This window comes from Neovison vison, chromosome 1 (genome assembly GCF_020171115.1).
Source record: "Neovison vison isolate M4711 chromosome 1, ASM_NN_V1, whole genome shotgun sequence".
Lineage (NCBI taxonomy): Eukaryota > Metazoa > Chordata > Mammalia > Carnivora > Mustelidae > Neogale > Neogale vison.
Window position 1 is genome coordinate 283,247,656 of NC_058091.1, and position 23,057 is coordinate 283,270,712.

Sequence of the window (23,057 nt, forward strand, 5' to 3'; positions counted from 1 at the left end):
GAGGGTCTGTGCATAGCACTGGGAATGTTAAAACAAACAAAATTATAGCTCTTCAAAGAAGAGTGTAATTGTAAAACAGATGGAAGTAGTTACAAAATGCTATGATAATTGCTCTGTAATAGCAGTGTGTCTGAAATACCATGAGAGCCTGTGGAAGAAAAGCATCAATCAGCTGGAGGTCAGGAAAGGATTTACAGAAGAGGAACCACTGGCAATGAGACTTAAATGAGAAGGGTTACTCCATGCTAAAGGGAGGCATTTCACATGCAGAAAACTGCAGAGACCTTGGATTTGAGTAAGTATAGCATGTTTGGGAAAATTACATTTCAAGTAGAGTACTGTTGGAGTGTAGACTGTGAGGAGGACGTACTAAATAGGGTGAAGCCATATCCTAACAGAAGGTGGACATATTCTGTATGAATGACTTTAAATTTTCTTTTATAGGTTATGGAGTCAAAGGATTTTTGGTTATAGGTTAAAAAAATTATCTGGCAGTGTAAAGGATGAATGGGAGAGTTTTGACCCTAGAGAAATGGGTATTAGTAAAAATAGATCAAGTAAGAAATAACAGGATCCTAAATTAGGTCAGTGGCAGTAGGACACAAAAGGAAAATGAAGATCATTTAGACAGTAAGGTGGTAAGATTACGAGAGACTTAGTGACTGCCTGCATAGCAGAGGCAAAAAGAAAGGGGGGGTACTTTGCTTTGTAGGTTGGGTAATTTGTTTAGGTAACTGAAAAATGTTCATCAGTTTGGGAAAAGTTAAAGAAGGAAGACTTTTTAGGAGTGAAATGATGAATGCAGATCTTTACCACGTTGAATCTGATTGCTTGAGATATTCAGGGAATATTTCTGGTAGGCTGAGAAATATTCAGAAGTGGCCAAAGCAAAGTATCCTGTAAAGGAGACTGAAAAGTGTCCAGAGATGCAGGAGAGTGATGATAAAAAAGGAAAGGTTAGAGGGGTCATAATCAATGGCAATAAATGCAATAAAAAGAGCAAATGAAAGCACTTAGAATCTGAAAACTTTGGGAAATGCCCAACTCTTGTCAGTTGAAGACCACATGAAGATGAAAACTACATGAAGATGAGGAAATGGATAGTGAGTACAGACCATTCTTTTGAGGTTTGATTGTAAAAGGAAAGAGTGAGGGCAATCGGAAGGAATAAATCCAACGACAAGGAAACGTTGTTTTCTTGTTTGTTTAAGAGATGGGAGAAAGCTGAGTTGTTTAAATGCTGAGAGGGATGGACAGCAGAAAGAGAAATGAAAAACAGAGAAGAGGGGACAATTGAAGATACAATACCCCAGAAGAGAGACAAGAGTTTAACCCAAGTGGAAGAGTTAACTTTGGATGGGAAGAAGGATTTTTTCTTTCTTTTCTTTTTTTTAAGTGAAGAAGGAAGATAGTAAGGATATGTCCAGGTATGTATATATTTGGAAAGGGTGTGGTGGGAAGAAGAGATAGTAGATGATAAGAATGAGGTAGTTTACAAGGTACTTGAGGGGCTCAGTCATTAACCAGCTGCCTTTAGCTCAGGTCATGATCCTGGAATCCCTGGATGGCTCAGGAATCATCTGGGCTCCCTGCTCAGTAGGGAGTCTGCTTCTCCTGCTGTTCCTCTGCCAGTTCGTGTTCTCTCTCTCTTTCAAATAAATAAAAATCTATAAAAAAGGATGAGGTAGTTTATGTCTGACAGCTTTCATTTTTTTTCTGTGAGATAGAAAGTAAAATAAGTTGAAAGAGAAACAGATTTAAAGTTGGGGGTTTGAAGAGTGAAAAGTTTGCAAAGCCAGGTAAATGAAGGGTATAATTGAAACTGAGACTTAAAATTAATATGGGTCTGTAATGTATGATTGGCTTGATCCATATCTGAGGATTAGTCTAATTGGTATTACAGAATGGGTAAGGGAAATAAAACCACTCCCAAAAGAGATGATAAGTGATATTCTAAGCTAGATATCTATGCTAAAAAGGAAGGAGAGTTTTATCCTACAGCAACATTATTGAGAGTATAGTTATATTTACTTAATGTCTATTCATGTAAAACTTAAATTAAAAAATGAAATGTATTAAAATATGGTTTTGCATCTTTAATTTGCCCTATTGTTTCAGACCTACCATAGTGGACATCTTTTTATATATAACCAAAAGCCCTCTCATGACACAGGATGATGAAGGAGCAGAGCCTGACAGTTTCCTATACTCATTCTTGTTAACTTCTAGGTGTTTTAAGGAAAAGCAGATATACTTAGACCAGGAAAAAGCCCATTCTGATATAGTGTGTGTGAGTAAGTGTTCAAAACAGAGCCAGGATCTGCACCTAAGCCAGACATAAATGGTGCTCAAAGTTAAAATTAGGCCAGGAGTAGGCATGGCACCAAGACTAATTCAAAACCATTGTGAAATAGAGACCAGAGCTTGAGTTCAGTAATTAACTAGGACCAATGACAAGGCTGAATCAGACACTAGATCTGGGTAACAATAATTCCAGTTCTGTATTATTTAGAATCAGTTTGTTGATAATCACAAATAACTTGAATTTTGATTGGAATCACACTGAATTTATAGATCAAGTTGGGAAAAACTGACATCTTGACAATATTGAGTCTTCCTATCTGTGAACATGGACTATTTCTCCATTTACTTAGTTCTTTTTTTATTTACTTCAGAGTTTTGTAGTTTCCCTTATATAGATCTTGTGCATATTTTGTTATATGTATACCTAAATATTTCATTTTGGGGCTGTCAATGTAAATAGTATTGTGGTTTTAATTTCAAATTCACTTATTCACTGCTGGTATATAAGAAAGCAATTGACTTTTATATATGAACCTTGTATATTGCAAACTTGCCATAACTCGTTATTAGTTCCAGGTTTTTCTTTCCTTTTTTCATATTTTTTGGATTTTCTACATAGATGATACTGTAATCTATGAACAAAGACCGTTTTATTTCTTCCTTCCCAATCTGTATACCTTTATTTCCTTTTCTTGTCTTATTGCATTAACTAGAATTTCTAGTTTAATGTTTAAGGAGTGGTGAGATAGGCTCTTTGCCTTATTCCTGATCTTAGTAGGAAGCCTCAAATTTCTCAGCACTAAGTATGGTGTTAGCTGTAGACTTCTATAGATTTTTTAATCAAGGTGAGTACATTCCCTCTATTCCTAGTTTACAGAGTTTATTTATTTTTTTTAAGCATGAATGGGTGTTGGATTTTGTCAAATAGTTTTTCTTTTTTTAAAGATTTTATTTATTTGACAGAGATCACAAGCAGGCAGAGAGGCAGGCAGAGAGAGAGGAGGAAGCAGGCTCCCTGTTGAGCAGAAAGCCCGATGCAGGGTTCGATCCCAGGACCCTGGGATCATGACCTGAGCTGAAGGCAGAGGCTTTAACCCCCTGAGCCACCCAGGTGCCCCTCAAATAGTTTTTCTGCATCTACTAATATTATCGTATTTTCAGTCTGTTGGTGTTCTGGATTAAATTAATGGATTTTTTGATGTTAAACCAGTCTTGCATATTTGAGATGAATTCTACTTTGTTGTAGTAATAAGCCTACTGAGCCATTCTTCATTTCTGTTATAGTGTTTCTAGACTCTAGCATTCCTTTTTGTTTCTTTCTTAGGATTTTCATCTCTCTTACTGGTATTGCCAGTATTTTCTTGCATGCTACTTGGTCCATTACAATCCTTAGCGTATTAATTATAGTTGTTTTAAAGTTCTAGTCTGGTAATTCCAACATCTCTGTCATGTCTCCATGACATGTGACTTCATGACAGACACTTGCTCTGTCTCTTTAAATTGTATGGGTTTTTTTGCTCTTTATTTTGGCTATTATAATAGAGAGCCTGGGTTCACCCTAACTTTTTTTTTTATTTAAATTCAACTGGCCTACTAACTGAATTGAAAATATTTTCAACCAAAACGCTTACCATACACTACTGCCTTTAGAACAAATGACTTCAGATATATTTCCCCCTCCCCATTCCTTTATTACTTATTTGTTTATTTATTCTTTTATTATTATGTTCAATTAGCCAGCATATAGTATATCATTACTATATGTAGTTTTTTTAAATTTATTTTTTATTTATTTTCAGCATAATAGTATTCATTATTTTTGCACCACACCCAGTGCTCCATGCAATCCGTGCCCTCTATAATACCCACCACCTGGTACCTTGAGCTCCCACCCCCCTATATGTAGTTTTTGATGTAGTGTTCAACTATTCATTAGTTGCATATAACACACAGTGCTCATCCCACTCCAACTGGATTGTCAAGCCATGGGGACACAGTAGTCTTGTAACCTGATAGTGGTGAAATATGTCTTGTTAGTAGAATGTATGTATTTTAGAATTAGGAAAACTGGAGATTTTAGAGGATTTTGATCTCTATAACAACAAAGGAGTTTTACTTTCTGTTATTCAGTTTTATATGATTTTCAAGTTTAAGGTTTTTAAAATTTGTTTCTGTTTTGTTTTGTTTTGTCACAATAATTAAGGGCTGGATGCTGCCTAAAAAATGTTGTGCTAACTAGGCAACTAATACCTATGTATCTATTGGAAATGTTGAATTGTCCATTATTGAAAGATGAAAGAAAAGGTATTTGATGTTTTCTAATTTACAAAGGTATACTTGCTTCTCTTAGTAAGTGAAGTATCTGTAAAGGGAAGCTAATCATCTCTACACACCTTCCCTGACCATTTAACTTCGGTGAAGTATCAATATTAGCAGCCTTATCTGTATTTTTTCAAAACTTTTCTCTCAGCTAATGTAATTATTTATAAACATATCATACATTTGTACTGGTTTTGTTTTTTACCAATATAAAATTGTATTATATATATTACTTTGTAAAAAAATATTTCCTAAAAATGGACATTCCTTCAAGTCTGTAATTTTTCTATGCATATATCTACATACATTTTTATGATTTTATATAAATAGGATCTATCATACTGAGTTTCTTTTAGGACACTCTTCCCTTCTCTTTCTTTCATTTTCTTTCTGCCTTCTTCTTCTCTCTCTTTTTTTTTCCTCCTTCTTTCTTCCACTTCCATAGCCCTGGTGTAATTGTGTTTCCTTATCAGTTTTTCCCCTTGCACTTAACCTCTGGATCATACAAATGCATACATATACACATTTCCATATATATATTTTTAAATATTTTATTTGATAGAGAGAGATGCAGTGAGAGAGGGAAAACAAGTAGGGGGAATGGGAGAGAGAGAAGCAGGCTTCCCGCCAAGCAGGCAGCCTTATGGGGGGCTTGATCCCAGGACTCTGGGATTACTACCGGTGCTGAAGGCAGATGCTTAATGAATGGGCCACCCACGCATCCCAATTTCCAGAGTTTTATTCATATATTTTACCCATTTAAAAATTCTATTTATTCCTGCAAGTCAATTTGTAGAACACGTTGTATATTGTAGATATAAATTACATAGGACAACAAAAGGAAAAATAAAATAAGATGAAAACAGAGAAGGAGGCAAACCGTAAGAGACTCTCAACTGAAGGAAACTGAGGGTTGCTGGAGGGGAGGTGGTTGGGGGGATGGGGTAACTGGGTGATGGGCATTAAGGAGGGTACAGGATGTGATGAGTATTAGGTGTTATATGCAACCAATGAATCACTAAATTCTACCCCTGAAACTAATAATACAGTTTATGTTATCTAAATTGAATTTAAATAAAAAAATTTTTAAAACTGCATTGGTATTTGAAAACATACTGTTTTTTTATTTCTAAAAAAAGATTTTATTTATTTGAGAGACAGTGAGTATTTGAAAACATACTGGTTTTTTTAAAATAATTTTTTAAAAAAGATTTTATTTATTTGAGAGAGAGACAGTGAGAGAGAGCATAAGTGAGGAGAAGGTCAGAGAGAGAAGCAGACTCCGGTGGAGCTGGAAGCCTGATGCGGAACTCGATCTTGGGACTCCGGGATCATGACCTGAGCCGAAGGCAGTCGTCCAACCAACTGAGCCACCCAGGCATCCCAGAAACATACTGTTTTTCAAATACCAATGCAGTTTTTAAAATTTTTTATTTGAAAACATTGTTTTTAATATTTGGAAACATTTTTATTTGAAACATACTGTTTTTCAAATAAATTACTTTCTTTTTACTTTTCTGTGACAAAATAACATGTAAAGTTTTCTTCTTCTTCTTCTTATTTTATTGTATAAAATAATCCTCAAGCTCATTTGACAGAAGAAACAAATAAGAAAACTGAAAAGTAAGAAGAATGTGGAAGAGGGGGAGTTTTGTTACCAGGTAACTTCATGCTCTGAAACTGCTGTGATGAAATCAATATGGGATTGGCATGGAAATTGAAACCTACATCCCCAGAAAGAATAGAGAACTAGATTCTAGAAGCAGGCCCAAATATTTGTTAATGTAAAATATGACACAAGAAGTATTTCAATTTGTTGGAAAAAGAATGGCATTTTAACATGGTGCTAGCACAACTAGCTTTCATCTGGAAGAAAAGGTTGGGACTCTTTCCCACCACATTAAAAATAAATTCCAGATGGATAAAGCTGCAGTGTAAAAAAGAACAATAAAAATGTAAAAGAAGGGACGCATGGGTGGCTCAGTTGGTTGGACGACTGCCTTCGGCTCAGGTCATGATCCTGGAGTCCCGGGATCGAGTCCCGCATCGGGCTCCCAGCTCCATGGGGAGCCTGCTTCTCTCTCTGACCTTCTCCTCGTTCATGCTCTCTCTCACTGTCTCTCTCTCAAATAAATAAATAAAATCTTTAAAAAAAAAATGTAAAAGAAAATTCAGGATATAACTTTCGCTGTATGCAGGATGCAACCTAGAGGTGTGGGGTGTCTTCTTAGTCAATCCGGAAGCCTCAGATACTACATGAAGAAGGAAGAAGGAACAAGGAAGAACTTTTTCTTCCAGATGAAAGCTAGTTGTGCTAGCACCATGTTAAAATGCCATTCTTTTTCCAAAAAATTGAAATACTTCTTGTGTCATATTTTACATTAACAAATATTTGGGCCTGTTTCTAGAATCTAGTTCTCCATTCTTTCTGGGGATGTAGGTTTCAATTTCCATGCCAATCCCATATCGATTTCATCACAGCAGTTTCAGAGCATGAAGTTACCTGGTAACAAAACCCCCCCTCTTCCACATTCTTCTTACTTTTCAGTTTTCTTATTTGTTTCTTCTGTCAAATGAGCTTAAGGATTTTATACAATCTCCCCCATCGCCAGTTTAGAATTTTAGTTAAAATGGAATTAAATGTATATATTAACTTGAGGAAAACTGACATTTTAACAAGAAATATTCCTTCTGCCAGCAAAACCGACGAACCTATCTAAATGTTAAACTATTGCACATTATCTGACTTAGGCACATTTATAATTATGCTAAATAGAACCACAGAACTTATCTGTGCACTAAAGCCATCTACTGAAGAAATAGCTAGCTTCCTTGATATTATATTACACTTCAGTTGGCTCTATGTAGCCTTTCATTTGTAGTACAAACAACACAGATTATTGTTGGCACTCTTGTGTTTTCATCACCCTACCAGAGTCTAGGTTAGATTTTCAAATACGGATTCCCACTCTGGCTACCTCCCTGAGGTGTAAGGCTCTTGCTGCTCTGGCTGGAGTATCTGTAAATTCAAATAGCATTTTGCATCATTGTAGAGTCCGCCTGCTCCTGATATTCTCTGGCCTAGGCAAAATTCATTTTATTCTCTTGGACTCTAATTTTGTGATACATTTTTCTAAAATTAGTTATTCTCCCTTGGTATTGAACTGGGAGGTCCATAAGTGTACATTGTCTTTGTATTCATTATATGATTACAGTGAGTTGGCTTTTTTTAATGTCATTGATGATTGAATTGCTTAGCTTTGTAATAATTTCATTCCATAATGAGCTAGATAGTTGTACATTAAAGTTCCTTACATGGTTGCCTGAATTAAGGCTGTGTTGATTTAAACTGGAACTCTCCTCCAGCAGAATTAACTCATTTCCCGGAAAAGTTTTTGTCTTTTAATTTAATTAACTGAGTGTTTTTATTTTATTATTTTTAAAATAGGAAATTAATAGTTATATAACTACCCAAGTTGTTCTTTGTCTTAATTTTGTTTCGCCTTGGTTTCTAGATTCAGTATTAACTTTTGTGCTATACTGTAGCAACTACCCTTTAGGTTAGGCTTCTGATCAAAGTATTTTCCTAACTCTCTTCTTATTTATCATCAGCAGGGCTTGCATTATCCGTGTACAATCTGTGCAGCTGCATGGGACCTCAGAAGGGGGCTATTCTTGCTTTAACATCCAGCCTTCAATGTCTAGACTTTCTTAACAATTGGGTCTTTGAACTTAATAATCTGGTCTCTGAACTTACATTTTTAAGTAAGTTCCAGTGGGACAATGGAGCATGTGTGCAAGCAGAGAAGGTAAGGGCATTGTCCACGGCCACTGCTCTTTGCCACTATATTCATACACTGTATTTGCAATGCCCCAGGAGCACAGAATTCTGGTGGACTTAGGATGCCTGGGAGCTCAGCAAAACTCAAAGGTAAAGTACAAGGTAAACATGTTCCATCAAAAACTAAGTGAGCAAGGGCCCTCATTTTCTTTTGACCTAGAACTTGCTTCAAATGCAGAAAGAAAGCAACAGCATTCTAAGAAAGATGAATGACCAAGCAGCTCTATCATAACCTTGGTTAATTCTGTTTTTTCCCTCTATTAACTATCTAATTATGCTTAAAAGGATGACATGAAAGGAAAGAGAAAGATAGGAAAATTTATAGTTCCTTTTCCTTTTAGTTCTTTGTTCATTGGGAAGTGAAGGTGGGGAGTATTGGTACAATGTGCAGGGACCAAGAAGTAAAATGAATAATAAATGGTTTAGGTAGTTTTGTGCAGCATTTTCACTATTGTGGTAAGAATGAAACAGATGTGCATGTGCATGTTCAAGCTATGAAGTATTAGTTGTGTGCTTTTGTGAATTAATTATGTATCTTTGAATTTAAAACTGGCATGTACAATATAAAGATGAATGGTAATATTAATGCTCCTAGTTAAACATTTTTATTTATTTATTTTTTGCCTAGAGCAACATTAACAGAAAGTACAAAACCCTGGCAAGTTGAGAGAGAACACAGAAGAAAAAAAGCTTTATATTTTAGAACCTTATTTATTTTTGAAGATTTTATTTATTTGACAGACAGCGATCACAAGTAGGCAGAGAGGCAGGCAGAGAGAGAGAGGAGGAAGCAGGCTCACTGCTGAGCAGAGAACTTATTATTTTAGAACCTGTAATGTTACTTTTCCCCTAACTTTTGCACATTGGGCTTCACATTTTCACTTTTGCGTGGGACCCTGCAAATTACGTAATTGGTCTTGTTTATGGGTTTTGTGCTTAGGTTTCTTTTAATGTTTTAGCAAATCTCTTTTGGAAGGAGGCAATTTTTAAATAATGAAGGTTCTGAAGTATATACTCACAGCAGATAATTTCCCCACATAGAATGTACTTATATAAATGTAGCATTTTTCCAAGGATATAATAGAAACTAATATGTTAAATTGTGTGTTGAAAGAAGTATTTCTATATTTTTCAAACTACTTTTAATTCGAGTAATACTTTTTTCTTTAGGAGAAAACTAATCTTTGATTAGCTTACTTTCTCAGATTATTCTTTCATAGAATAGCACTCAATCATGTGCTATTGTCCTTTTTTTTTTTTTTAAAGATTTTATTTATTTGACAGAGAGAAATCACAAGTAGGCAGAGAGGCAGGCAGAGAGAGAGGAGAAAGCAGGCTCCCCGCAGAGCAGAGAGCCCGACGCGGGGCTCGATCCCAGAACCCTGGGATCATGACCTGAGCCGAAGGCAGAGGCTTTAACCCACTGAGCCACCCAGGCACCCCTGCTATTGTCCTTTTAAAAATATTCTGATCAGTGATCAATTTTGATTAATCATTTTGCTTACTATGATTGATTGTTATGTATAGTACAACTTTACTGTACAAAATCAATGTCTTTCTGGAAACCTACATTGAAAGAGTATGGGCCTAAATACATTCAAGCTATTTAGGTTTAGTTCAGACAAGGAAAAAAAATATATTAAATTGCAAGAAATTATCTAGAGATAATTGGCAAAAGTAAGCTTGAATTCCACTGATTTTAGCGAAGCTCTATATTTACAGCTGATTTCTTGTGTTTCTTTTCTCTACAACACCCTGCCCATGTGTTTGAATTGTTTTTTTTTTTTTTTTAAGAATTTTATTTATTTACTTGACAGAGAAAGACACAGCGAGAGAAGGAACACAAGCAGGGCAAGTGGGAGAGGGAGAAATAGGCTTCCTGCGAGCAGGGAGCCTGATGCCAGGCTCCATTCCAGGACCCTGGTATCATGACCTAAGCCAAAGGCAGACACTTAAACAACTGAGCCACCCAGGTACCCCCATGTATTTGAATTCTTAAATTTCTGAATTCTCTTCTAATGAACAAAAATCTCTGAATCTTGTTTCTTTGCCCTGGTAGTAACTAGCCATAAGCTAGATGGCAGAATGACACTATCTTTCATACAATGAATTACTGAGGTTCTCCTAAACTAGCATATAATATAATATACAGTAATATAATATAGGAAAAATCCCTATCATTTGATACATTGTGATGAATCATACTCTAAGGACACATGTCCATGCTTTAAACTCCAAACACACATTACTTCTAAGAGAGGATATTATACCTGTGAAAAGATTGTATCCTTGACCATTGACCAATATTTGATATCTTTTTTACAAAAATAATTGTAATTCAGTAATGAATATATTAAACATTAACTTTCTGGGGCTTCAAAGTAACTTTACTTTCTGGTAGATGTTTTATTTGAACAAAATCCTGGAAAAAGTTAAATACCATTTGAATCCTAGAATAAGAGGACTGTAAGGATTATGAACATTCACAACTTCTAAAATGCAGTTAGGTGTATTTATTTAGTCACAGAGAAGGGAAAAGTTGTTTTGAACCTCAGCATTGAGATGGGAAAATTAAAGCCCAAACTAGGTGTGGGATGGGATTCAAATGCTGAAAAAAGTGAGCAGATAGCAATCTGGTGAAGATCTGTGGGACCTCAGGGGATCAGAAGTCTGAGGGACTCAGCCAAAAGAACACGCATTGGAGATGGTGTTGTTTCCCATCTATTTCCTTCCCTGATCTCCACAACAGCTTTTAGTGGTGTATCGATAGGAAAATAAATCCTTTCTGTACTGCAGATGCTGCTTTGACAGTGTAAATGTGAAGTCTTTTAGTACAATTTTTATATTTGTTCCATCAACCCTTGAGGAAATATTTTAAGGCAAAACAATGGTGGGGGGAGTAAGAACTAATAGTAATTCTTAAAGATAAGTCTCAATTAGAACATTCAAAAAACAATAAGGAATAACGTGCCAAAGCAAATAAATGATGTGTAAGATTATTGTGTTTCACCTCCATATGTAAAGTACTTTATGATAAAAAAGATGACTAAAATGAAAAATTCTTGTTTGAAGGGAGTTTTATATTGGGAGGGACTCTGAAGGCAGTTTCATCTAATCACCAATATAGTAAAAGAAAATCCCATAAACACTGCACTGTAGTTAAATCAGAACAGGACAAAACACTTGTTTGCTTTGTGCATTTCGTCAATGAACAAGCACATTGGGTTAGCATGACTAGCAAAAATAAGATAAGTGGAGATGTTGGCTTCATTTACACAAACATAGCCTCATTTATGATGAAAATTAAGTAGGAAACTATCATGCAGTTTGAGTAGTATATTCATCATGTAACTACTAGTAAGAAAATACCCTTCAAAACTGAACACAAGGTCTTTAAAGACCAAGAGTACCCCCAAGAATAAATATATTCCTAAACTTTTGAAAATAATAGAATTATTATGACCAATTATAAAACATCCCCCTTGATGTCCCTGTCAGAATCAGACTGAATTGTCCTGCTCCTAGTATTTATTTCCTAATAAATAAGGAAAGTTTGATTTGCTGGTGAGGAGTCTTGTCATTAGCTGATGAATTTAACAAGACCAGATTAGAAGAAACTTACAGTCAATGATGCAAAAACTCTATTTTTAAAGCTACTCAAATATAACGTATTTTTAGAGATTTTTTTTCTAACTTACCTCTCAAATCATGTTGAGATTTAATGGTCTGTTGTAGCCCTTTTATCATATTATGAAGAGTAGCACATTCTAAAATATGAAAGACATATTTGAAAATTGTTTTTATTTTAGAACTACTGTCACAAAGTTAAAAGGCTTCAAATACTTAATTGACAATTATGAGATCTTAAGGCAACTAGCAATCTCAAAGTAGATAATTTAAAGATAACTTAATAAGTACTTTTTAATCACCCTTTAAGTCAAGTGCATCCTGGGATTTGGTTATGAGTTTTCTACCTACAATAAATTCAGCATAGGAGGGATCCCTCACTCCATATGCTTTAAAAATATTTGCCTTAGAAGGAAGGAACACTTCTGGGGCCTTCACTGAAAGCTTTTACACCCTGTCATGTGAATATAAGTTTTCAATATACTCTTGGTTATAACTAGCAATAGATAAGCCTTTAATGGGTAGCAACAGAGCTGGAAACCTCTCTAAGTCAAGCAGTCCACTTGGCTGTAAGCCCCAGGATATCAGGGACTATTTTCCGTTCTGTTCACATTTCTTCCTAGTATTTAGAGTAGCTGTGGTCCATAGCAGACACTCCATAAATATTTGCTGAGTGATTGACAGACAGGCAATACTATAGTAAACTGAAGCAAGAAAAGGTTGGTAAAGCTCTAGTCTGAAAATAACACATTATATTGCTATTTTAAGTGCTTTGCAAATATTGAATAAGTTAGCCCTCCTAACCTTGAGGGGTAGGTCCTAATATTTGTTTCACTTTACTTCTGAGGAAACGGACATGCAGAAGTTTAGTAAATTGCCCAAGGTCACACTTATAATTAGTTAAGTAGTAGAGCTACAACTTGAACCCCAGCAGTCAGGCAGTAAAGACTCGAACTTACAAAGACCACCAGCCCAGGAGCACTCTAGAAGAGTGCTGAAAATATGAATTGGTTAGAGGCCCTGGAAAGAGGGCAGGAACAGAATCAGAGAAAGATTCTTTCTGATAGTAATTTCTACTGAATTTTTACTGAAGCTTCGGGAGCGCAGGTTGCACTAGTTTAAGTTTACAATTATACTAGCTAAATACATAGTGATGAAAAGTTCACAAGAGTAAATTAATATCTTTAAAATATCTTTAATATCTTTAAGCTTCAGTTTACTAGTTGAAGGACAATTTTCCTTTTTTTTTCTTTTAAAGTAGGACAATTTCAACCGAATGTGCTTGGCTTAACAGCTAATAAATATTAGTCTTATTCTCTTTCACTCAGTTTTAGAGGCCGAAGATGGACATTCAGCCAGTATGCACTCATATGACATTCTGACTGACATTCTAGTTTTGTCTGTTTTGATAGTTAAAACAGACAATAGGCATCTGTTTTGATAGTTAAATATTAAATAATGTATTTGTATCTAATAATAAAAAGTTATCTAGTATAAAAATACCAGTTATTGAATGTTCACTCTGTCAGGCATTACACTAAGTACATTATAAACATTATCCCAATTAGTTTTCAAAATGCTTCTGAGAGGCTGGTATTATTAGCCTGATTTTATAAAGAGGGGGGCAGTCACCCATAGAAGTTTGGTTACTTGCCCAGGATTCCAGAGTTAGTAATTGGAAAGGATGGACTTGAACATAGGTTTTCCCCATTTTAAATCCTGCTGTTAATCTGCTTTTCACTACTTCCTTAGGAATTATAGGATATGCTGATGAAACCATGAAACTTGGAGTCTGAGCGACAAGAATAGAGTTTCCTCTTTTTCACTCTCTAGCTATGACACGCTGGACAATCTACTTAACCTGTTTGATCTTTACATTCTCTATCTGTAAAATAAAACTATGGATAATACCCTTCCTCCCTCACATATAAGACTAGTCTCATATATATGATGGTTCTGACAACCAAATGAGAATACGATACTTTCTGAATTTATTCACAAACATTCAACACTGTTATTGTTTTTATTTGTCTCCTCTGTCTCTCAGGAATTTGTATATACCTCCTTTCCTTTGCTCATTTCATTTTAGTTGATTGTGGCTTCTTTCACTAGACGATGAATTCTTTCAGGTAAAGATCATTTCTTATTAATTTTGATATTTCCGTCATCTAACATGGTGACTATTTCATAGGTGTTCAATAGTATTTTTATTTATTGACTGAAGGAAAGAACCACTACCGTGAGGGGAGAATGAAAAACTTTGCCTTTCATTTAGAGGTCGGCACCGAGTCTCTATGTACTTTTTTCAACTAATCAAAGTGTTTTGTAGAGTTAAAATCTTTATGTAGATATAAGGTTCTACTACTGTGGTTTTTCACTCCTCCATGCATACCCTCTACCATCCCTACCACCTACTCAAAGTTCCTACCATTCCCCCCCACTTTTTCCCCCCTCATTTGGTATTCCCTAGTAACAGAATGATGGTTAATTCACATTTGACATAGCCTACTTCATATGTTGCTATGTTAGCTGCTACGATTAGAAAATTAAGGGGGTGCCTGGCTGGCTCAGTCAGTGAAGCATGTGACTCTTGGTCTCAGGGTTCTAAGTTGTGAGCCCCACCATGAATGTAGTGATTACTTAGTATCTTAAAAAAAAATTAAGGAGGCATAGATTCTGCCATCATTTCTCTTTTTTCCTTCTAGAGGAAGTAATCCAGCAATTCATGAAATACGGTGGCTGAAGCTATCTCAGTACAGTTGACCCTTGGGTAACATGGGGCTTAGAGCAGCTGACTCTTGTGCAGTTGAAAATCTGAGTGCAACTTTTGACTCTTCAAAAACTTAACTACTGGGGCACCTGGCTGTCTCAGTTTTTAGAGCATGTGATCTTGATCTCAGGGTTGTGAGTTCAAGCCCCACTTTGGATGTAGAGTTTACTTTAAAAAAAAAAGTTTGGGGCACCTGGGTGGCTCAGTCAGTTGGGCATATATGCCTTCAGCTCAGGTAATGATCCCACGGTCCTAGGACCTGAGTCCCACACTGGGCTTCTCGCTTTGCCTCTCTTCCTCTGTCTCTCGTGAATAAATACATAAAATCTTAAAAAAAATAAAGTTTGGAATCTTTACTAATAGCCAACTGTTGACTAAATCCTTACTGATAACACAAAATATGTGTTAATTGATTTTATGCTATGTATTATAGCCTATATTCTTACAAAAAAGTAAGCTAGGGAAAAGAAAATTATCAGAAAAATCACAAGGAAAATACCTTTACAGTATTGCACTGTACTTATGAATAAGCATGTGCATATAAGTAGATTCATGTAGTTCAAACCTGTGTTTTTCAAAGGCCAACTATAATCAGCAAATTGGAAACAGAACCCTGGAACTGAAACTCTCGATTTTTTTAAATGTGTATTTTCAAAATATGAACACAAGGTGGCTCTCTTGACACTTTTTCCCCCCAAAGGAAATTGGTTCAATAAAAACTGTTTATAAGGTAGAATACCTTATACGTTATTTTAAAATTTTTAAAAGATTTTATTTATTTATTTTACAGACAGGGATCACAAGTAGGCAGAGAGGCAGGCAGAGAGAAAGGGGGAAGCAGGCTCCCTGCTGAGCAGAGAGCCGGATGCGGGGCTCATCCCAGGACCCCAGGACCATGACCTGAGCTGAAGACAGAGACTTTAACCCACTGAGCCACCCAGGCGCCCCACCATTCATTATTTTAGAATAGTGGCTTTTAACAAACATTTAACAAACATTTTTAACAAAAATTTTTTTGCAAATATTTACCCACATCATTTCTGTTGGATTTTATAATGAATACTGTCCTATTCTTAAAAATTAGCATTCAGGGGCACCTGGGTGGCTCAGTGGGTTAGGCCTCTGCTTTCGGCTCAGGTCATGATCTCAGGATCCTGGGATCAAGCCCTGAATGGGGCTCTCTGCTCAGCGGGCAGCCTGCTTCCCCTCCTTCTCTCTCTGCCTGCCTCTCTGCCTACTTGTGATCTCTCTCTCTCTCTGTCAAATAAATAAATAAAATATTTTTTAAAAATTAGCATTCAGAATATTAACCTAGTTCTTAATTATACTATTGTATAATTTAGTAAACACATATTTATTTTGAGCTCAAATTTAGGCTCTGCCGTTAACTAGCAATTTGAACATTACCTATTTCACAAAGCACTTGGAAATGTTGAATACAATTATGTATGAAAAGGTTTTTTTGGCACTTAGCTCTCAATACTAATTATTATCTTGAACTGGTGGAAATTATCTGGTATCAAATGCAGAAAATACAATATGATGGTCTCGTTCTTTATTGTTGAAATCTAATCATATATGTAGTTTTTTCTCTCTTAGTGAACTAGTACACACTTGGCTCTGTAATCTGTTATTCTCACTAGTTCTTTTACTTCTCTGTATTATCCAGTGTAAAGGCCATCAGATTGAGAATAAGTAGAACTGAATTTTTAAAAGGTATTTAATTATTTTTTTCAAATAATAAATACACATGAAACACAGTAATATAGTGAAAAATGATTCTCTCTCCAATCTCTGGCCCCAGGCTAATCAGTCTCCCTTCCCCCAAAGCAAGCACTGTTACCAGGGTGCTGCAGCTTACCATTCTAGAGATACACAGTTGTGTAAGGCAGAGGATGTTTTGTGTGTACAAAGATATTTTCATAAAAATGATAGCATGCTGTGGTGAACATTGTTATTTCCATTTACTGTATCTTGGAGATTATTCTATATCATATGGAGCTACTTTATTCTTATCAGCTGCTTAGTATTTCAAATAAATGTGCCATAATTTATTTAATCAGATGACTGTCCCATTTGGAGAGGACTTCTCTGCACTAAAAAACAAATACAAAAGCCCCACAAAAACCCATATTCTCTTCTATTTTTTTTTTCCCTGTGGTTTCATTTTTCCCCCCGCTTTTTTTAGTATGGTTTTCTACTAAATATATATCCTGAAAAATCAGGAAGGTATTATAGAGAATTGCCAAATATCCTATGCCCAGTTTCTCCTACAAACATCTGACATTAGTACGGTATGTTTTTTAATAATTAATGAACCAATGTTGATATATTAAGTCAAATATATGTTTTATTCAGGCTTTCTTAGTTTTTAACTTATGTTCTTTTTCTATTCCAGAATCCCATTCATGGTACCACAGGACATAAATTCATCATGTCTGTTTGGGTCCTCTTGGGTGTGATAGTTTCTCAGAGTTTTCTTGTTTTTGGTAATCTTTGCAGTTTTGAACTGCGCAACCAGATGAAATTGAGGGAATTCAGGCTCTCTTGACTTCTCCAGATGCCCTGAACTGGTTGCACAGGGAAGCCAAGCACTATAAGGCCTTAGGGCTGCCGGTGCAGCTAAAACTCGTTTATCTGTGTGTAGTCCCAGACCACTGTGCCACAAAGCAAGGCGACATTCTCAAAGAGCGGCACCTTGTCCTGCAGAGAACCCAGGCTCTCAGGCTCCTGGGTGGGCAAAGAAGGATAGACCAAGAGCAGGGCCACGGCAGGGAGGGTAGCTGGCTGTTGGAAGCTTAGAGGTACACGTGGCCTGGCTGTCCCAAAAGTAAAGGGAGAGCTTTGGACTAGAACAGCTCATTTTGGGCCCTAAAATTTTTGACCCATCTGAAGTTTCTTTTGGTGTAATTGTAAGGCAGGAATTCAACTGTTATTTTTATCCTTGGTTTTGAGCCTTGGATTTGCCATTTCTTAGTTTTGTGGCCTCAGATAGATTAACCTCTTTCATTCGGTGTTTCTTCATTACCGAGGTGGCTGGGGTAGTACCAATCCCATCCATCAGGGCTACAGTAAGGATAAAATGAAATGATAGCCCAGAAAGCTCTATGTGAATTTAAAATATTTTACAAATATATGGTATAATATTAATCACTGTTTTCCAAAAAATACTCATTAGAATTAGCCTTTCTTTAGGCAGCAAAGAACTAACCTTCTTTAATTGAGACCTCCTTTGTTTGCATTACTTTTAACAAACAGTTAGCTTTTTCCAACTGTATATCCAGTATATTATTCTTTCCACTGGTTTCTATCATTTTCTGTAGAAGAAATAACATATTATTACCAGAGCAATGCTGCTATTTTATTTATTTTTTTTACCTAATGACATGAAGACTAATGAAAATACAAACCATTTAATACCTAAAAGTCTAATAATTAAGTCTGGCATATATTTTATGCAAGTCAACTTCCTAATTTATTTTTAATTTTAAAAGTAACATGGGAAAAAATTAAAACAGACTAACAGTTATAAAGAGTTATGAAAATCAGTAGGACTTAACTTGAATCCCCTTATTTCCAATTATTTAATCCACAGTCCTCTGGTTCACAATTCCTTACATATATTTCCAAAATACTTTATGACCACAACTCTAGGAAAGGATCATATTATACTCTATTCTGCACCTGGGTGTTCCACTTAGAACAGTTATCTTGAAGATGATGTCATATAAGCACATAAAGGTCTCCTTCATTCTTTTTAAGAGCTTCATTGAGTTTTGTTTATGAGTATACTGTAATTTGTGTTGTTTCCACTTTTTTTTTTGCTACTATAAACAATGAATAAACATCTTTTTGGTATCTTTATGCATCGTGTAATAGCTGCCATATACCCTTGGAAGAGCTTCAAAAATCATCAATTCATTTTATCTATATCTCTACCCACTTTCCTATTCTCTCTGCTTCTCAGTTTATCACAAAGCAACTCCCTGAGATTGTTATTTCACCAATAAATCTAATCATCTACATGTATCTCTAAGAGATAAAATTCTTAATACAATCACAATACCACTCACATGAAATCGATATTTTTTATTTAAAATATTTAAGGATAGGATAGATATTTCTGAATAATCTCTAAAAACTTTGCATCAATTCCTTTGCCACCAACAATGCCTCTTATTTCTTTCTCTATTCTCTCTTATTTTGGAAAGAGTCACTTGGTTAAGAAAATTCAAGTTTAGCATTTTAAAAAAGTTCCTAATGTTACCTCAAAATACCCAACATCATGATTATATATTTTATTATGGTCATACAACACTGTGCAGAGGAATAGAAGGAACAGAGAAGAATGGTAAGAGAGAAAATAGAGGTAGATATTATTCCTCTTCCCACCTTTGCTTCACAAACTCACTCCTCAAATCTTTCACTTATCTACCTACATCTTTTATTTTTTTTTTTAAAGATTTCATTTATTTATTTGACAGACAGATCAGACAGCGTAGGCAGAGAGGCAGGCGGAGAGAGAGAGGAGGAAGCAGGCTCCCTGATGAGCAGGGAGCCCCATGCAGCTCCATCCCAGGACCCTGAGATCATGACCTGAGCCAAAGGCAGAGGCCCAACCCACTGAGTCCCCAGGCATCCCTCAGATGGGTCCATTTTTAGGCAAAAGAGAAGGAAAAAGGATCAGATTAGGAAAAAGTTAAAAAAAAAAAAAAAAAGAATGAGTCATAATGGCAATACATTGAGGATTGAGTCTATTTCAATTCTTACTAAAACATTCCTGGGTTCATGGACATTTTGAACATTTAAGTATATATTTCCCCTTTAACTGTAGCCAAAGTATATCAACTGCTTCCTTGTCCCAAGAACATTTTGATGTATTAGTATAAATGATTCAAAACCAAATATATTTTAAATATGGATTTTAAAAATTAGAGAGAAGGGACTTAGCAGAATATATTTCCACTCTCTTTTTTGGTACATTTTTCTTTTTTCCCCAACTCCTTCCACTGGCAAAATCTGTTTCACTTTTTCCTTTTATACTACAACTGTTTTATATCTTTACATACCTTTTCTATCTGTGAGAAGTCATCTATAAGTTTGTCAAGATTCACACTGCTAATCTTTTTCACACATTCTTCGCTGCTTTCACTCATGTCTAAACTAGTGAAAAGTAAATAAGATGAAAAATAGATGAAATAAACAAAAGCTAAAGCATTATAATAATGGTAATAACTCAAATACTGAAGTTTCTGTATTTCACCCATGGAACACCTACTTGAGCTCCACTGCACTCAGAAATTTTTTCTTATACTCATTATTAATAACAGTCAAATGCATTTAGTCTTCCCCACTCCTCTCCACTTGACTTTCCCAGTCAAGTTTTCTCTAAGTAAATCTAAAACTAGTGCAATGTTATGTGTATATGTAGAAGTTATTTGTTCCTATTACACAAAAAACTGCCTCTGTTCAACTCATCTGGCCATCAGTATGACAGGACTTAAAATCTGGTGTATTATTAAATCTGATGTGCGACTTTTAAATATAGGTATTCTTATTTTAAGACATTTATAATATTTGTTAACTATCATGACACAAATATTTTTTGCTGTATTTCCTGGTAATACCAAATTATGTATGCTCCTGTCCCCAAAATTCCTCTGGGTAGAACCAAACTGTTTAAATGAAGAATGTGTTTTAATTCTATGGAACTAATCATAAGAAATTCGACAGAATTCCAGAGGTAAACTTATCCAGTCAGGATGAAGAAACGGACTTTTGCAAAACTGCCAACATTTACATTTGGGGGGAGGAGAGTGTCTAGAAGAATTAGGATTAATACAGTCTAAAAAAGTATGGGACACTTGTCTTTAGGCTTTTCACAAGCAAACTGGAAGGAGAAACTACAAATTTGAAATGTAGTCGTTCTAGACGGAGGAAAGAGCATGTGCCAGTGCTTGGTGTGTGAAAGTGGCAGCAGCAGCTAGTCCAAAGTAAAAGGTAAGTAAATTCCTAAAGTAATTACCTACAGTAATTTTAGGGGTCATATTCTTGTTTAAAATGAGGTCCCTCAAAACAGGCGTTGCTCTAAAATTTGTTACATCGCAAAGAAATCCTATTTCCTTTCTCTTTTTGATATTATATGTCATTAACAACTATTAGTGGTGGGACGCCTGGGTGGCTCAGTTGGTTGGACGGCTGCCTTCGGCTCAGGGCGTGATCCTGGAGTCCCGGGATCGAGTCCCACATCGGGCTCCCAGCTCCATGGGGAGTCTGCTTCGCTCTCTGACCTTCTCCTCGCTCATGCTCTCTCTCACTGTCTCTCTCTCTCAAATAAATAAATAAAGTCTTTAAAAAAAAAAAAACTATTAGTGGTTTTTAAGGGAGAGAATTTTAGCTATATATTTTCAGTTTATTAAATTATTATCCTTCATCACATTTTCAAGTAAAACTACAAAATCCCTTCGGAAGCTACAACGTGGTCTTTAAAGCAGAGGAATAATTGTAATAGCATCCCATAAATCCAGCAAAATTCTTTTTGGGGTAAAATTTAAAAATCACTATTTGATAAACTGTTATTCTTTAACAGAACTACAGGATAATTTGAAGTAATTAATGCAAAATTTTCCCTCCCATCTTTTTTTTTTTTTCTTTTTGGTTCCTAACATTTTAAATAAAAAAGGTTTTTACTTCGGTTCTGTCTCAGATCCCAGTTCTTGAATTAAACTCATTTTAATTTCAGCTTGATTATCTCCCAACTCCTCCGCTCTGATGCGACTCTTGGAGTGTTTTTCTTTATAAAACCATCGCCCATATTCATGCTCTTCCTCGTGGGGGTTTGTCACACGGGCTGAAAAGCCACCGGGTGCATTTCGGGTGCATTTCGAGGTGTCTTCAGAGCCTCCCCCCCCCCTCCAATTTCCTCGACCTTTCTCTGCAGTGGATGCGGCCTTCTTGCCCCTGAAACGAGGTGACAAGCTGGTGATTCCGTGCCCGTCACATTCTTTGGTGAGAAGTAGAGACTGACTTGTGAGCTCCGCGGCCCAGCGTCAAACATCCCCTCAGGTGGGTGACAGCCCCACTTTCTGCCCCGCCCTCCACCCCACCCCCCTGCCGACTAGCGTGGGGCCTCCCGGTCCCCCTTCCCTCACGGGGCTCTGAGGGGCCTGTGCTCCGCCCAGAGGACGGGCTCCGAACCTCCTCTTCTCCCCGCCCCGCAGCCCTCCTTGAATTCGTTCAGTCGCAGCCCGGGGCGCCGCTCCCTCCACCCGCGTCCCGGGGGCCAGAGGAGCCCAGCTCGACGGCGGGCTGCGTACCTCCGGGCCGCGGAGAGTCGCTGGGTCAAAACGCTGCCCGGGGCTGGGAGACTGTGAGGGGGTTGGAGAAAAGAATTTCCGAGGGAAACGTGGGAATTTCGAACCCACCGACCAAAAGCCTGGAGCGTACTTGCCTCGGCTCACAGGTCCCCCAAGTTTCCCACGCCTCCTCCTCCTCCTCCGCGTGCAGGTCCGCCCCGCACGGCTGTCCCCTCCCCGGAAGTCCGTTCCCGCAGCAACGGGCCCGCCCCCTCCTGGCCCCACCTGCGCCTCCACCCGCGTTCCACCTCCTCTCCGGGCTTGCCTCCTTGGTCCTCGCTCGCCTCAAGCATCTGGCGCGTGCCGCTAAGTTGTTTCCTCTAGTTTCTAGGACAGGACTCGACACCCAGTGGCTGCCAGATCCATAATTATTTCGCCATCAAAGAATAAATCACATTGGCTTTAAGTTGACCAGTGAGTCAGCGCTGTTGAATCAATAAATAATAAACTATATTTATTCGAGAAAACTTACAAAATAGGCTTATGAGGTACCCGAGGCTGTGCTAGGTGATGGAGATGCGGTCCAGGGTTGGCGATGGATCTGCTCTCCCACCTGCAAAGCTTTATCTTGGTAAATTAATGGTTAGGGGCATAGACTCTGTGTGGATTCCAGCCCCAAACTCTTGTTTATCAGCCGGGTGATCCTGGGCCAGTTTTTAAGTATACCTGCCTCCAATCCGTAAAATAGACATTAAATAATAATGCCTACCTCCTGGGGCTGTTGCAGCAATTAAAGGAAAGGATGCATTTTAAAAGAGCTTAATGCAGTTCTTGGCATAAAGTAAGTATTCAAAATTAATTAGTATAATCTAAAAATTTTGGTCAAAAGCAGTTTGAAATG

At 36.8% G+C, this 23,057-nt stretch overlaps 1 protein-coding gene across 1 annotated transcript in view; it reads right to left on the minus strand.

The window, feature by feature from the left end:
- The window catches only part of CCDC152 (coiled-coil domain containing 152), a 31,851-nt gene extending 9,342 nt beyond the window's left edge, over positions 1–22,509 (minus strand). Inside the window, 7 exon segments of the mRNA XM_044232365.1 lie at positions 12,163–12,231; positions 18,073–18,178; positions 19,931–20,024; positions 22,059–22,107; positions 22,110–22,242; positions 22,244–22,428; positions 22,431–22,509. Of these exon segments, the coding sequence (XP_044088300.1) occupies positions 12,163–12,231; positions 18,073–18,178; positions 19,931–20,024; positions 22,059–22,107; positions 22,110–22,242; positions 22,244–22,428; positions 22,431–22,509 (715 nt within the window).
- Positions 22,510–23,057: the final 548 nt, after the last annotated feature.